Source organism: Megalops cyprinoides, chromosome 4 (genome assembly GCF_013368585.1).
Source record: "Megalops cyprinoides isolate fMegCyp1 chromosome 4, fMegCyp1.pri, whole genome shotgun sequence".
NCBI classification, from domain to species: domain Eukaryota; kingdom Metazoa; phylum Chordata; class Actinopteri; order Elopiformes; family Megalopidae; genus Megalops; species Megalops cyprinoides.
Genome location: NC_050586.1, coordinates 39,054,161 through 39,072,340, shown reverse-complemented (window position 1 = coordinate 39,072,340; position 18,180 = coordinate 39,054,161). Strand labels below are relative to the sequence as shown.

Genomic DNA, 18,180 nt, shown 5'->3' with positions numbered 1-18,180 from the left:
AAAACAAACAACTGCTGGCTCTCTTTTTGCCAGGGAGGTAAATAGAAGAAAAGGAAAACCCATGGGGCTTTACTCAGTGGCTCAGGTAAGCGCTGTGTTGCTCTGGTTGTGGATTGATCACAGGTGCTCTGTGGGGAAAAGAAGCCCAGCAACAAAAAAAAAAGTTCTGTCCAGACCGTGAGGGTGTGAGTGATAAGTCACATCATCACAAATACTGTACTACTTCAGCAATCAATGGGGAGAAAAATAAATGGTTATTTACCCACTATAGAAGGTATTGGCAGTCTTGTAGATCTTGTGTGTGTAGTCCAATAACAAGGTTTGAGCATTGTCTGGGTAATTGGAATCCCCTTCTTTTTACACAACCATCTTCATAGCCCTCTGCTGTCTATTGTAGATGTCTGTCTTCACCTATCATGTGGCAGGACTGACTGAGAGTCAGTAGTTTATAGTGGTAATTTGTGTTGATATATCCATAACCTACAAGCTAGGAACAGTTCAAGACAGTGTAACAGTAATCAAGCAATATGAGCAGTGCTGCAGTGCAGTGCTACTTGTTTCTTGCCCAGTTAATTGTAGAAGCATCCTATTTATTACTCTTGTAGTGTTCATGGATGTCCTTCATCAGCTTTGCCTCAGTAGTATTCCTTTCTTTTTGCATAAAAAACATTGTTGATTTTGGCTGTTCATGATGAATCCCTTTGAGGGCATTTTGGAGTTGGTTAAACTAGCATTAAGGGGTTAATGTTAGCAATCTATTCTCTGTATGTCTTGGTTGTCCGGCTAATCTGGAGCCAGTTGTCAGGGTAGCCTCTCTCCTGATTGTGATTGGCATGTTCTGCATGTGATGGAGGAGCGAATTGAGACCTTACAGAATCAAATATGATTCGGAACATCAGCGCTGCATCTGATAAGTGGTATTCTTGTATAATAAGGAGAATCTGCATGTTTTCAGTTATGTTTAGTTCAGTACGTAGCAGGATAGGGGCGAGGGAGTTGTTCATTTCACTGTGTACTTTGGCTTCCTCTACTGTGCTCAACAGGACATATCTTGATCAACAGACAATGGACTGTGAATAGGATTCTCGAGAGGACAGAAAATCTTGTCCCATCTGGCTTTGTAATCCCATTCTTTGATCTGTTTATTACCTGACAAGACAGCCACTGCCAGGTCACATCTCTATCAATTGGAAGTCAGAAGATGTCAGCTTCATTGATCTCTCCAACATCTTGAAACAGCACCCCCAGATAACGAAAACCATTGACTGAACTGAAGAGATAAAGGATTTGGTGCATATCTTTATGCCCTGAAAATCATTCTGATTACCAGCCACTGATTTCTGCCTTCAGCTCCAGTGACTCCTGTTTAGGTTCATGTCAGTTTGAAGTACCAGGCCACCTTTGTTACTGAAGATACAGTGTTATAGCCCTATTGAACAAGCAAGTGACTGCATACTCCATGCATAGAACATTAGTGTAACAGATAACTAACACAATCTGAATATTTAGTGACAAAGTGCAGATGTGCCAAATTAACTCAGAGTCCTTTTCTTGCCCCTCAGTATTTCTCTACAAAGGCGTACATTGTGTTGGGTGGATGTTGTGCTGTCATATTGAAAGCTTGTGTATATGAAAAATTGAGCCACCTAGCCCCCCACTAACCTCACTGTTTGTCTTTCAGATCTATGACCAGGAAGGGACGTTACAGCACTTTATTGATGGCAACGAGCCCAGCAAGTCAAGCTGGATGAGGTACATCCGCTGCGCAAGGCACTGTGGAGAGCAGAACATGATGGTGGTCCAATACAGGTACGGATTTCAAAGGCACAAGTGATTTTTATCACTTATTCATACAGTCACTCATTTGTGAAACAGCGTTACCAAATTTGTGTGTTCACCTGAGCTAGTTAAAGCCATTTCCCATGGATCACACAATGTGCTGTAGTTTCCAGACATCTTTGGAAAACATAACTTTTTTGATTGCATCTGTATGGAGTGTATATGTGTGCAATTTCCATGTGTTTTTTTATTATTTCAGCTGTTATGAATCAGATTGGAACTGTTAAAATGAGACTTACATTATACTGCATTCACGGAAGTCCAACACCAAGCACGGGGTTATTTTATGTTATTAAATTAGAAGTAGTTGGAGAAATTGGGCTTATCGAGGGTTTGAGCCTGAGGTTAGTTTGGAAATGGAGGTTGGGGTCAGTGATCCTTGAGAGATAAACCTAAAATCCTGTAGTGTACATCAAAGTTAAAATGACCTTGGTAACCCCAAAACAACATGTTTACTTGTATCTACAAAGAACTACAAAGACAATACATATATTAAGAAGTACAGGACTGTAGTACATTGTCAACATAACTTTATTTGTATAGCAAAAATTAGCACAGCTGCTTTCAAAACAAAATACCTAATGATACAACAAACATTGGTGTAATCTTGAATCTGACAAGTCTAGAGGTGATCTGTTAATAAGAGAGGAACTTTTCGTCTTAACAGCAGTCCACCCCTGCTCTTGACCACACTTCCACAGTCTTCCTTAACAAGGCAGCTCCCTGTAGTTAACTCCATGACCACATGCAATGCTACAGAGACACAAACAAATTTTATTGGCTGAGTACGTCACAAAGAGAAACACAAATTCTTTTATCTCTGCAAGTTTAAATTCTCACAAAGCCACTTGTTGCTTTTTCAGTGCATGTTTTGCTGTGTCAGCGGCTTGAGTCCAGTCTTTAATGCACTCTTTATAACTGCAGCATTGATGTGCTTCAACTGATGACAGCCTGCTCCTCACATCGATACATGGCAGGACACGGTGGACACAGGGTAGATACAGAGCTGTGACAGGAAGGGTGCCTGAGAGTGCGGAGATGAGGAAAACCCACTGAAAAACCCACCGCTAACCCAGCCAAACAAAGCTAATTTGTTCCACTGCTGTGGAGTCATTTTTAGTGGATTATGCAGCCAGGATTGAACCCAGGCCACACAGTTCAGCCTGCAATTGGAATAAAGGCCTTAGCTGGCTGAGTCACTGGGGAGGCTGATCAGACAAAAATACATTTAAAAAATCTCCATTACATATTTTTTTCATATATTGAGTTTTGGTGGAAATTACATGTGAACAACCACCGAGTTACTTAGTTATTATTTCAATATCTGTATAAAACTACATTTTTTTAAGTATTAAATATAAGATAGAGGCTTGTGCATTTGCCCAAATGTAATAATGTAATGTATGTGCTGTCTGCTGTGTTCACAAGCACATTAGCAATAGGACATTAGCTCGCTACAGTACATACAGGATGTTATGCATGTATGTATATGTACACTATAACTGCTTTTCAATTGTCTGACCACCTGTTAATGGGAGACATTCATCCCAACCCCAGCCTTCTCATTGACTACATCTGTGTGTATGCGTGTGTTTGTGTGTGTGTGTCTGTGTGTGTGTGTGTGTGTGTGTGTGTAAAGTCTAACCACTGTTTGAAGCCTTTTTTGCATTTTGGGTTCCCTTGATTAAGCCTGAGCAGGGAGAGGGCCAAATTTGTGAGGTAATCCTGTTTATCTTAACTACAGATTGAGAAAATCACTGCTGTTATACCAAAAACTAGTGTTGCACGTGATCTGAGAATATAAATAAACATACTTAAAGCTTTGATTTATTTAGTTTAACAGCACAAAACTTTCATTTTCAGAAAATTTTCAGATTTTCAGAAAATTTTCATTTTCAGATTTTCATGAAAAATAAATGTTGATCTTATTTTTGATTTCCAGAGTTTATTGAAGAGTAATAATTTAAGTCAAGGCAATGAAAGGAGGGGAACATCATTAACCGTAATTATCAGGGAAAAAGTTGACTCATCGATCATAGTTAGAGTCTTGAGTCTTTGAGCTGAGTAGACCATGTCTTCCTCTCAAAGACATAAGACATAATGCATTCCTGCCCGCAGTCTGCTGCTCCAGAGAGTGTACAGTGTCCAGAGCAGACTACATCAGTGAATGACTGAGGCCATAAAATCAGCTAAAGACTTTCACAGGCCACACAGTGCTACTTAATGTAAGAAGTATTTTTCACATTCAAAAGCTACATAATTTGGGGTAGACTGGGGTAGTTTAAAAATATAATTTTACATTGTAGAGGTTCCTAAGTGATATTAAAAGAGTTCATTTAATATGGAAATCAACGCAGAAACATGTCTAGAAAAACATGTGAAGGAGGCTGGGGTATTAAGTAAGGGATATTGTAACTGGGATCCTCCGTTCTTACAGTACCTGCATTCATGTCTCTCTTGTAAATATATGGAACAGACTGCCAAAGTCAACTATGTATTAAGATTTGGCAAAAGGTAAATATGGTTGAACCACAGTGGCCATATTTGTCTACCAGTTAATGTAGTGCGTTACGTGTAGTCTGGCAAATTGCTTAACATCTTGAATTATAACCATAGGGCTTCATAACATTGCAGATTCTAAACTGTTTCTACTGTTGTGCCCTTGAATAAAATACTTTGCCAGTAACTTGCATTGGTAAATGTCCAGGCCTGTGAGGTCTCTGCTTCACTAGAAAAATTAATGTAGATTAGTAAATAGTCCTTATCAATGAACGAAGTTTATTACTATGTAAATGTCTTTTTTTTTACTAAATGTCAGTGTATTAAAGCACTCATTTCTAAAAAATAAACTTGACCTGTTCAATTGAAATACAAAGTAAATTTCACATAAGACCAGTAATAATTGTAAATGAGATGCACAGCTGTTCATTGTGAACTGTACAAAACATCACAAAAAAAAACCCCCACAATTTATCATTGTGCTAATGTCAGTAAACTTAAAGCATATTGTTAATGACTTTGATAAAAGTGAACGTAGGAGGCATGGGCATTCTGTCAAGACTGAACACCAGAGAAACTGAACCGGGGAGAAAATGAGGTGCGAACTCCTCGGACGTGACCCGTAGATGGAGCGGAGCCACGTAGTGATGGCAAGGAGAGAGAGTCCTGCTGAGTCAGTCTCAGGGTACCTGAATGCTGACAAATTGTGCTAATCCTAGCATGGTTAATACGTGATAGTTCAGGGAAAATAAGAACAAGTCATCACTGAAGTCAAATACAAAAGAAAATCCCATGAGATAAGAGATCCAACCCCCTCATGGTTTCCTGAACCTACCCATATCTACATGTATACATGTAATAGAAAATCCCAAATATAGGCCCTGACACAGTAGGGAAGGTCTCATCTTAGTCTGAGCTGTGTGGTGATGTCCTCCTCATGCAGTCAGCTGGTTTGAATTCCATATGTTATGATTTGCTATATCTAAATGGAATTCTCTTCAAAGCGGCTCATGATTGATTGACCCTGGGATGGCTGTTTTGTTTTTGCTCTGACAATAATGTCCACTGGCATGCGCTCCACTTCGCCTGCGCTGGGACGCCCTGCAGTTGTCTTTATGAGTCATCCAACCACAATACTAAATACATGTCAGCAAGGGAAATATTATCCAAAACGAAAAAAATGCCTTTGATGTGCTTCACCGCGCTGAGATCTGTGCGAGTTTTGGAAGCAGGCGGCAGGCTTGTAAGAAATGGTATACATTTACACTCTTTCACCCCTCTCTGAAAGAGTGAGAGACCACCCATCGCTCAGAAAACAGCCCTCTTTCAGCGGCCAACTGAGTCATTTAGTCCGAGTACATTTATTTGTGTGCCGCAGTGTTTATGTTAAGTGAAGCCAAACTGAGAGACGAAATGTTACAAGGGTATAAAATACATGGTATAGTCATGTTTTTTTCCCCGGTTATGAGATGTGTGTGATTTATAGTCCTGTCCTTGTTTTATTTTTGTGCCGTGGTGGAAAGAATTAATAAAATTCACAGGCCTTCAGCAGCGCTGCTGAGACCAAAGCAGAGTTTTTTTTGTCAAATATTTGTAGAATTTTCTTTTCTATTATTCTTATTATTATTACTGATATATTTTAAAATACATGGAAAAAACAATCTGCTAACCCAGCAAAAGTCTGGGAAACACAGCATGGCAACACATGTAGGAATCCAGAAGATAAATTTAATTTTTGCAGCTGCAAGTGAAATATTTCGATTCTGCAGTTTATATTGATCTGTTTTATCACTGCCAAGGGTCTCTTTGCGGAGACAGACTATCTTCACCAGTGCATATCTCCCTGCCATGGGAATGTGGCAAAGCCCTCTATTCTCTGACTGCTTCATTAAAAAAGACTGCGTCAGTGTTGACACTTACTCTTGGTAAAAACTTCAGCTCATTGCCTTGCAGTGAGTTTTTCAGCCAATGGGGAGAAAAATATGATGTGATTCTTGACTTTAATGATCACACATTGCTTCTGTCTGACAGAGTAAAAAACTCTTGTCTTGAAGATGTCACACTTATTTACATTCCTGGCATAAGATTTGTGTTTACCGCGGCACGGTGTTCATGTGTGGTTGTTTAGGAGATTCATTCGTTGTGGAAAAGTACTAGCTACTGCAGAGGTATGCTGTATGGTGTATCATATTGTGAATGCTAACTTTTAATTTAGCACGTTGTTGTTGTCTTTTCTGTGTCCAGGTCGTGCATATTCTACAGAGCGTGCATGGACATCAATCGGGGCACCGAGCTCCTTGTCTGGTACAACGACAGTTACACCTCCTTCTTCGGCATCCCTCTGCAGTGCATCGCACAGGATGAGAACTGTAAGCAGCCCCCCCCCCCCCCCCCGCCACCCCCAGATATCCCTACATCTCAGTGTCCCCCATGTACCTCCTCCCCCTCCTCATATCATACTGTTCCTCATACACCTCCTCTCCCTCCACAGCTCAATGTTCCGTCTGAACCTCCTTTCTGCCCTGGCACTGTACTGTTCCCTATCCACCTCTCCTTTACCAACACAGCATTGTCGTGTATGCAGCTCCCGTGTCCCCAAACAGCACTATTCCTCGTGCACCTCTTTTGCCCTATGTTTTTCATATTACTGTGTTATTAAGATATTACTGTGTTCTTTCTCTATTTAAATTGTATCCCTCTCTCAATTTCATTTGAAATTCAAAAGATAAAACAAACACATTCTGCTCCGGGGCGCACAGTGACTTTTAAATTCATGTTCCTCTTTTTAATCTTTTTTTTTTTTTTGTTTGAATCAGTATGAGACACATACACATGCATGCGAGTATACATACATACAGATGCATAATTACTAAAAACCAAATTGCATATGTGCAATATGCCTTTTAGTAGTGGCAGTGCTTTGGCATGTCATCAGAGTTCAGGTGAAGTATTACCACAAGAGAAATAAACATTGGCTGGGCCTGCGGGTCTGCTCTCTGTGGGGTTTACAGAAATCTGCTCGCAGGGGGACACTTTAACAGGCAGGTAGTTTTCACTGAAAAATGGATGGCAGCTGTTGCCGTGAGTTTTTATTACTTGTCTGAGGCAGATTAACTCGTTTAAAAAGTGTCATCCGGTGTTACACTCTGGCCTTTGATCATCTAGGTGTTATTTCTCAGTACAAAAAAAGATACGTTTCATCAAAGTGCCCATTTTCAAATAAATAATTTAGTGTCATGGCACAGTCTTACGCATGATATGCCCCTGTGATCTAAGATCTGAGATCAAAGGTTATTTACCCATAAATATGCAATCTCTTCCCATTCTGTTTGGTCTGTATGGACATTTGCTTTTTAAACCATCAGGGCGGGTGGTTGTTTAGTTGCTTGTTTTCTTGTTGAACAAAGACAAACAAAAAGATGCAGGAAAACTGTTGTGATATTTAAAAGTTTAACAAATTGGAAAAGTGGGATGTCCCGTATTTTATTAAAGACTCCGTTTTTATTAAAGTAATATCTTTATCATTTTATTATAAAGTAATGTCTGCATTGTATTTAGTTGTGTATGTAGTGTTTTGTTTGGTATGATTTTATTAGAAAGTTACATACTTAAAAAAGAGGGTATTTTTGACACTACTCTGGCATACTATGACTGAGCTATTACCATCCGTTTTACCCCTGTGACCCCACAAACATATTTCATACTCAATGCTGACTGTCATCTCACCCTGAAACAGGCAGAAAACCTTCCAACCAACACTTTACAGTCTGACAGATTTTTGCTAATCCCAGCTAGACAACAATATATGCAGAATGAAAGCTGGACCAGTTAACAAAAGCTTTTTTTCTTTTTTGCATTGCTCATCAGCAGCTTTTAACTATGTGATCACTTGACTCCTGTAAACAGATACAGTCCAACTCATGTGCATCTTAGTAGTATATTGATTGGCTGTGGACATTCAGGGGAAGTGAATGTTTGATGGAAAAAGGGACATTTGTACTCTACTTGCTTATGTAAATCTGTTAGCACTTAGCAAGAGAATTTTAAGGAAGCAAAATATTCACTTACTAGACTGTGAATAGTTCAGTTAAGATGAACAGGTAATTGAAATAGAATTAAGATAATTGTTATTAACATTGATCTGTCACTGAATTGTTGCTTTCTGCCCGGTCTACTGACAGTGAAATCTAACTGCATCACCTCGACAAGTACTGTTTCAATGGCAGAGTGTGTAAGTGGTTATTGATGAAAGATTAACAAACACAGAGCTTAATCTGGTTGGAGTGCAATACTTTTGTTACGCAGCTGAATGTGATGAATATGCTTATATAAAGAATCTAAATTTCTTTAATGCATATCTACAATTATCTGGGTTTTGTGAATACTTTCAAACAATTATAACTTCTTTGAAAAATGCAGATGCCATCTTTTCCCACCTGTGTTTAATACTCGCCCAGTTGGTTTCATTTTGCAATATGTAGTTGATTCTCTTAAAAATGTGCTTTTCAAAAGCACTTAAAGCTATGTTTGGTTTTTGGGACATGGGACCAGATAGTCTTACATTAACATTTTCCTCACCAAATCAATACATGAACTGTATAGATCGGTTCAAGTGTTACATCTAATTGCTGAGATAATAGTCTGGAGCAGGAACAAAGGAATCAGATCGCATGTTATGAACTATCACAGAGGTGGTGTTCCTTGCTTTGATAAAGCACATGCAGTCCCGTGACTTTATCTATACTGAAAAGAGTTCACGTTCTCTGGAACAGTATAAAAATGAAATGACAGTAGCAATGTGTTAACACTGCAGCTATGAAGCAACGCACCCTGGATTTAGTCCTAAAATTACCTGTAAAGCCAATAAGCAAACTCAGGGAGGGATCAAGGACTGTTTGATAAAGGCATTTGAAAATATCCTTCTTTATATGGTTTAGGGATAATCCATTTTCTTCTCAGGTATATCAAACGTTGAAGTTTTAATTTATACTGTGCTGTGTGATTTTAGAGGACAGTACTGTATAGCTTTAAAATAGATAGATGCCTTAGCTGATAAATAGATGTTACATTGTCCTGAGTTTACTCTTCTGTGTTGGTCAGGGTCGTTCTTTATTGTAAAAGCATCTAAACGTTCTATGCATGCTATATGAGTGGTCCCCTTATCTCCTCTTAACTGGATAATGTACATAGTCCTCTGAATGTATTCAAAATATTTAATTTTTACATTTATTGTTCAGTTTGTAAGAATAACAACAGCAAATGTACTATTGCAATTTGCATTTTATAGACATGCTTTTAAATTGTTAATTTAAGAGTATGTCTATAAAAAGCAAATTTGTATGGGTTGTTCCTTTGTTTGACCATGTTTGACCTGGGATGACATCTCAGAATGATGTCACCAATTACAAAACAACATTCTGTCTATCGCTCTTCCATGTGTCTTATATTTATGATGTCATGATGTGTAGAATAGAAGCTAGTTTAGGTTTCCTAATGAGTACCCTACATCTAGCTTTGAAACAACTCTGGCAGTTTGGAAGGCTGCTCTTTTGACTTGATTCTATTTTTTCCTCTTTCTCTTACTTGAGAATATCTATACTTACAGGGGCACATCCTTATTAAATGCAACACATGCCCTTGGTTAAATCTATCTCTGTTTGTAGGCATGTTTACAACTCTGCAACTGAGTGAAGATTGCTTCAGCAGTGCTTTGATACAGAAAACTGAAAGAAACCGTTCTGTTTTTAATAAACTTCTGAGATTTTTTCAGCCAAATCATCAGTAAGGGATTCAGTGAAATACTCCAGACAGACCCTCATTCAAAACAGACATAGATAGTTGTTTTTTGTGTAAAAATAATATTAAAAAACATTCCATTGTCATAGAATACTTCTTTCTTTACCAACAGACCAAATGCAACAAAAGAGTGTTTATTGTGACAAAAAGCAGTACACAGTGCATCTCAAAAACCCTTAACAAAAGTCAGTAAGGGTTTGTTTTTGATTATAATGTGAATTATGATTGTTTTTCTGTGACAGGGCATGCAATGTGCTTTTCTCTCATGAGATACTTCTGATTGCTTACTATCCCTTTTTTCATGGCCTGTCCCGTATTTGAGAGCTTTTGAGCTAATAGATGCACTGTAGTACCTGGTGCCCTTAGTGCCCTTACCCCACTAAGGGCAGTGCCCCTTATAGTTTCTTTATGTGCTAAGCAGTCATCAGTCTTCTGAAGCCACAATCTTACACTGTACGCTGGCCCTATCTGTGCATATTTATTAATGTACACTTTAAAGTTGGTCTGCGTGGTTCTCAAAACTGAAAGACCCCCCCTCAGGTATTTGTGTACTTTACTCCACAGTAGACACTTGCGGAGTGGAGGTAAATGTACCCCGCTCATTTCAGGGAGTTGCACTCAAAGCAGTGAAGGCAGAGCGTGTTCACCTTGTGATGGCTGGACTGCTTTCAGTGGACAGACTGCGTCTATTTGTGATACTCAGCCTGTTTGTCCTGCCATTCCTTGTCATGTATTACTTGCCTGTTTTTTAGCCTGGAAACTCATTTATACATAGTTCATTAACTGCTTTTGTTGTGTTGTGTTGACAGACCTTGACATCTTTAATCCAATGTCTGCACAGGGAGACCTCAGAAAAAAACTGTCATGGTTTGTTAGGTGTCCTGGGTTGGAAAGGAAAGCAAATCTGGCATTGCCAAAAGAAGTGCAGAAACATACGGCAGGCAGTCTTGTAGCAGACAACTCTGCATAGCTCAGGTGCATTTTTTGCACCTGAGCTATGCTTTCAGTGAAAGCATCAGGCCATCTCCGATTTTCCTTTTCCATGGCAAAGTGAACCTGTGGCACAGTGTCAGCACACTTGCCTTCCTCCATGTAAGTACCAGCATTTACGCATAGTAATTTCAACAAAACTTTTCATTGCACAAATATGTAGCAAATGCGAGTCCTTTTAATCTATAAATCCATGGTTTATATGGGATAATAGTATTTTGCCTTCATGAGACAAGCATGACACTGAACACAAATCCAAACCATGCATTTGTAACAGCTAGAGTGAGCAGTGAATTACTGTTTTCAGTACCAACCGGTGTTTTGCACCATACTGTTCTGTCTGGTTTCTTTGGAACTTATTGGCTAGTGGAGGCCCTGGATCTCCGACAGCGTCTGACAGAATTCTGTTTACATGTTAAACATTTTATTACTTCGGTCTGGTCAAAGTTATGTTTAGACCGTTACCTTTTTCTGTAAACTTTTATTTCAGACCTCTACAGTGCTATTTCACAAATACAGTACAGCAACTGAAATTGCCCTGTCCCCCAAGAAATCCAGGAAACAATGAAGAGAGTTGTGTGTACTCCTCAGATATCAGCAATTTCTGCTTAAATCAATAATCCCATGCGTGGCCTCCTTACAGGAGAACTTACCACTTACAGCTATGATTTATACATCATCACATGTTGAAGGGCACCAGAGGCAATTTTGTTTAAAAAATGAACAATATGCCCTACCATGGCTTTTGGCCGTAATATATTTCCTGTGTTACGACTTTGCCTCAAACTTTTAAAATCTGTTGACATTAAAATTGATATTAAAAAGCACAATAAAATTCAATGCCCGTTTATGCCAGACCTTTATCCTCTCTTTATGTGTAGTTATGTGAAGTCCCAGAAAGCAAGCATTCTCTGACAGTTTTCTGCCTAGCCGTCAGTGGCTGTTACCAGAACAGAATAACATATTAACCTTGTTCAGTTTGTTTTTTTCTCAGCTGATGAAAATAATCCCTTGCAGTGAATAATATTCGGTGTAGATTATTGATCTAGGCTTTGTCATTAAATCAGTTCAGTATGTATCAGTATCAATATATACATAATAATTAACTATAAATTATCCCAAAAATGAATTAACTGTCATACCATAATCAGTACAGTGACTGTGAAGGAACAAATAAGAGGCTGAATAAGAAGCTGCAGCCATAGTGTTTTTAAGGAATCAAGTGAAATGGACTGCTACCCAGTGAACCCACAGTAGTTCCTTCCATTTAAATCCCTAAAATATGAAAACTTGCAGTTATTTTGTCCACTAATTGGATGTGCTTTTAAGACTGTAAGACTATGCGTACACGCAGGATAGAATAAATAACAGTCTCCAGCCCACCTCCCACCTCATTCGGTGAATGAAAGCACACTTGAGAATTGGCTGATAAGATGGCTATGTCAAGTTCAAGATAACCCGCAAGATCGCATATTTCTAAGTTCTGTGAGAGGATGTGTCGTAAATCAGAATTTTGTGTTTAAATAATGGTGGCAGTTTAATACATTTTAAATACAGACTATCACAAAATTGGGACTGCCCATTTCTGTTTTGTGTTATGTATTTATGGTGGACCTATTTTACACATACGCGGAGTACCCTATTTATGCAGAACATGAAAAAAGGTAGATCAGGCTCATTCAGAAAGAAAAGAAAATACATTTTGCTGATGCATCAAGGGTTGTTTACTTGGTATAGCCTTGGTTTGGCTGCCCTCAAGGATGTTTTTATTAACATGCAGCATCCATAGCTTGCTTCGAAAAAGCCTCACTACCTACATCTGTTACAGAGGTCAGAACTGCCATAAGCTCTATATGCTCTATAATAACCTTGTATCAACCTTGTAACTTCCTGGCAAGGAAAGTGAAGAACTAAGACATTTGTCTGAAATTGTGCATTTTTTTCTTTGCAACAGATACCATACAGTTATAGCAGGAGGAAACCTGCTTTGTGAGTCAGACAGCATGTTTGCAATATAACAATAAGCTAAAAGTTTAAAATTTGTTCAGATGCCTCCCTCATTTCACATTTCCAGTAAACTTCCTTTTTGTTTTACAAGAAGTCACCGTTTCAAGAGTTAACTTTAATCACACCACTTAGGCCTGATACTTAACAGTATTCTGAGATCTAACATCACAACAGTGTACAGAGAGATAGAATGTAGGGTTTATTACATTAGATAAATTAACTTTATTAAATGAGAATGGCCTACCCAATATCCCACACATATCGCATTACATTTTTGTAAATTTGTGTTTTTGTACACAGCATGTTGCAATATAAAGAATGTGGGATGCGGTTTGTCCACAGATGAGTTATTATGTCTTTGACTTCTTAATATAGTCAAAGTTCAATATGAAACAATGCTGGAGAATCCTCATGTGTTTCTCATAAGAGCATTAAAATAAAATGTTCCTCTCTTACCAGCTGTTTGTGCTTAAAACACATCAAGCATAATGCTCAGTGATCCAGTAGCCAGTAGAGAATAATGCTCATCTGCATTGCCATGGCTTTGTCATAGCCTGACACCACCTTCATGGTGAGCAGTATCCTGGAGTAATACCATACAGTCAAAACCATATAATGTTCTGATCCATTTCTGTGTTGAAGGAATATATGGTCTGTCAGGAGGATTTGGAAGCCGAGGAACTCCAGGCGTGTGGTTCACAACAAAAAAGCAAGTCAAAAAAACTCACATTGGAAAGCTTTGGATTAGTGTGCACTGATCGTTCATCAAACAGTTGATCATTTTTCTGTTTTGCAGACTGATTGCAAAGAGATTTTTTGCTTATGGTGTGTGTAGCAAAATTAATTGAAAATACGCAAGAGGTTTAATGCAAATGTCAATAACCGCCATGGGCAACTTACAAATGACATAATTATCCGTCTCCACATAATATTAGTATAAGATCAATTTAGCACGTTTGCATGCTGCTGGAGACAAATGATGTAAGAATTGGGTAGTTCTGTTTATTGGTGTACTGTACATGTACAAGTGTTGCAACAAAATCAAGAAAAACCTGCACTTATTACTTACAGCAATGTACAGTTATGGATACCATGTTTTTGATGCATTTTTGTGAATACCAGGAGAGTAGCAGGAATAATGACAACCTCTTTTGAAATGATTTGCTCTATATCCATGTCTTGTCAAAGAAAGTGTCTGCAAAGAAAGTATACAGGCTTCAGGTCAAACAAAGCCCCAAATTTACAGAACATACACTGTCATGAATTCTTATGTGGGTAATTCCTCATGATGAACATCTTTAGCATCACTTTTTAACAGAAGGCCAACAATAGTAACCTAGCTTGAAATGGTTTCTTTGTTTCATAGCCTGTATTGTCTGTTGCAGGTGCTAAAAACTTCACATTGTCACATTGACCCATCTTACCAATTTGTCAGTTACACCTGAGACGAAGACATAGGTGCTTCCACAGCAATCTGACCCAGGCCATCAGTATGTGGGCCAACCTTAGGTTTGCCCAGAGCCAAGACCAGTCAAATGGAAGTAGTCATGTTTACTCTGTGTAAAATACCGTAACCATAAAATCTGTTGCTTGCTTCATGCTGGATAGGATGGTCTTATTCACATGTAATGGATGGTTCAGACTGGAAAATAAACAGAGGAGGATTTTTAGTCTGTCTCCAAAGCAAAGCTGGCTGAATAAGTGCAGTCAGAAGAAAGGCATTAAAGGTTTTTTTTTTTCCATTTTCCACCAGTGAACGTCCCAACCACTGTCATGGAGGCCATGTCCAGGCAGGAGACCCTGCAGCCGTTCAGCAAGACAGGCAAGGCCCCGTCCGCGGTGCTGCTCCGCTCCATGGTCTTCCCCCACTCTCCCTGCAGCAGGAGCTTCTCCCTGATGGACAAGCAGGGCCAGACCGAGTCCGGCTTCAACCAGATGAGCGGCAAGAACCAGCGCGTGCTGGCCAGCCCTACCTCCACCAGCCAGCTGAGCACGGAGTTCAGCGACTGGCACCTGTGGAAGTGCGGCCAGTGCTTTAAGACGTTCACCCAGCGCATCCTACTGCAAATGCACGTGTGCACGCAGAACCCAGACAGGTAACCCCCACCCGCCTCGTCTCAGTGTACTGCTGTCTTCCCGATTTCAGAACGATGCGGTGGTCTCCTCCTACCGCATCTCATTTTGAGATGTCAGTCATTGTTTTGTGTATCATGGGAAAGGGGGCATCACAACTATTAAAAGTTGAGGTTAGCATTGTTCATATTATTATTGCTGTCATTAGATCACAGTGTTTTTATTATGTTAATGTATATAATCATTATTACATCAAAATCAGTTGTAAGCCCCCTCTCAGTTCCACCCCATGTAGGACTCCTAAAGATAGATTCTTAGGGTCAGAGTGACATATCGACATATGGCATTTTAACTACGAAGTTCAACACCCTTTACCTTTTGAAGATTAAGATACCTTTCGCATTATGCTGATTTTAGCATGTTAAGCTCCCATGTGTTTGAATAAATGTGTTGAAAAGCAATCTGAACTAAAAGCGAGTAAGTTTGCCCTGTGCGACACCTGAACTGTTGGCCTCATATGGTCAATGCAGCTGACATTTTTCTGTGTGTGGTGATCGGAAATATAATAGCATCATCAAGTGACAAATAATCACAGCTGGGTTAATTATATATTGCCTCAATACATCTTAATTACAGGTCAATTAGAAAACAATATGAACACATTTGTTCTTTCAGCAGTGTCAAACATGAGGAAAGAGATTATAAAAATCTATAAAATGGAGCTGTCAGCCCCAAATATCTGTGGGTAATTAAACCATTTTGATTGATCGCATTGAACATATGACTGTGTGGATTGGTTTAATTTTCCTAAACCGACACACTGGTAATTAGAAAATACCGGTTCATAGATTGTGGTTGGCATATGAAAGAGTTTATCAAAGTCTAGACATCATAACCTCACTGCTTTGGTATTGTGTTATTATGTAGTTTGGATTTGGTTTTTGGAGTGGGAACAAGTCTTTAACAGTGACGCAGTGATGTTCAGGAACACCTCTTCTGCCTTGTGCCCTTGCAATGAAGGATGGCTGCACCCAAGCCATAATAACGGCTTTTCTCCACAGTCCAGCTTGGACTGTTACACTTCCAGGAGATGTTGAAGTGCATTTTGCACCTGATGTTTTTTTTTGTGGAGGCATAATGGTATAAGGGTATAGTTTTTATTTTAGATGCGAGGGATCCCAGGCTGAAATCCCAGACAAACTCTTATTGGACCTGATTTCTAACACTGAGTTGCAAAGTGAATAAATAATTCAATGACTTTCTTAGCACAGTGGTAAGGAGCAGGGCATGTAACCAAAGGATGTTGGTTCAGTTTCCTGATAAACCACTGCTGTTATAACTTTGAGCAAGGTACTTAATCCAAATTGCCTCAGTAAATATCCAGCTGTATGAATAAATAGTGATAATTGTGAGCTATGTAAGTCCCGCTGGATAAGAGCATCTGCAAAGAAAATATAACATAACGTATAACTTATTTATGCACAGAATGTTCTCTAAATTGTAAATTGCTCTGGATCAGAGCGTTTGCAAAATGAATGAATGTAAATGTTCCCCAGCCACCCAACTGGATTCAATTTGTAAAATTCAGAAGGCAACCCACCATGTGCTAGATAATGGTGACTTTGTCATGGCAGGATCTCATTGGCTAATCCCTTAGCTGGTCAGTCTGTAATAATACAGAGAAGCTTGGGGCTTTTAGATTCTATTTATTAGTTCTTGGGCATTATCTCCATAGGACTCCTTTGCAAGGTTTTCTGTTACATTTTATTCAATACATTGACTTTGGGCTTTGGTGTGTCTTGTACAATTTGGTGCTGAAACATCATCTACACCCCTGTGGTGTAAGCTTATTTTGAATGGTTATCCCCTCCATATGTAACCTAGTTCCCTTCTGAAAGTACATGCTCAGGAGTATGCGGAGATGTCACATACCGATTCCTACGACGTGTCCAGGGGGGGCAGTAAGTGTGAGACAAAGGTTGTGGGAGAGAAACAGGATCCTCTTGCGTGCACCAGCTGAAGGCAGCTGTTTTATTGTCATCTTCAGTAAGGAACAGAAATGGCTGTTAGTTCACCGGAAATTCTGCACAGCAGTTTTAATTAGATCTGGATTTAGTTTCGACTCATCTGACTTGTTTAGAGTGCACATAGTCGCCGACAAATGCAGTCACGTTGTATATGAAGTTCCCCTTTAAACAATCTGAGCTACCATCAGTGTGGTCCTCCACTGTCACGCCAGTTTCAGGGTTCAAATACAGTGTGTAACATCTCTGAACTTAATTAAATACGGCAGGGGATGTATTGGAAATTTTTGCTTAGCACTATTTTTCTTCAGAGCATTCAAACCTATAAATCAGCTGCAGCTGTCACAAAGAAATACCTACCCTAACTGTGATGCGGAGGAAAACAGATGCCACTTATTCAATAAACTAATATTCATACAGAAGAAAAATGTTGCCTGGATACCTAGGAGTTGAAGTCAATGTGAGTGTTTGTCAATATCCAACTTTATAGCCCTGGGACGCAGATAAAATTTAGCTGAACAAGGGAATCGAGATCTGGTGATATTTGGAAGCACAGCCTTTGCACACAGTAAATGACCCAATACATCTATTTAAAAATGCTCCATACTGTAGTTTATGGCTTTTTGGCTTATACATATTTATTGATATGTCGGTTATATGTAAGTTTGGCCAAAGATAAATTCCTGTTGTATATGACAATTGGAAAAAAAAAGCCTTGTGCTGACCGGATGCTTCAGAGAAGTCTCTAAAGTGTTTTTTGTATAGTCTTTCCAATATGTCTCGATTATTTTCAGACATGACAGTTATATCACATGTTGAAAATCTAAACTGATCGACACAGAGTCTCACACAATTCTGGTTCTGTGAGCATGGCTATACAGAGATGCATGAATAAAGGTGGTTTGCATGTTCTGGTTGTCATGAAGGAGAGGTTTAGAGAACAGCTTATCCT

General features: G+C 39.1%; 1 protein-coding gene across 1 annotated transcript in view; it reads left to right on the top strand.

Moving 5' to 3' along the window:
* prdm6 (PR domain containing 6) overlaps positions 1-18,180 on the top strand; it is a 62,493-nt gene that overhangs the window by 30,921 nt on the left and 13,392 nt on the right. Inside the window, exons 4-6 of the mRNA XM_036528102.1 lie at positions 1,682-1,809; positions 6,583-6,707; positions 14,885-15,227. Coding sequence (XP_036383995.1) covers positions 1,682-1,809; positions 6,583-6,707; positions 14,885-15,227 — 596 coding nt within the window. The remainder of the gene's footprint in view (positions 1-1,681; positions 1,810-6,582; positions 6,708-14,884; positions 15,228-18,180) is intronic.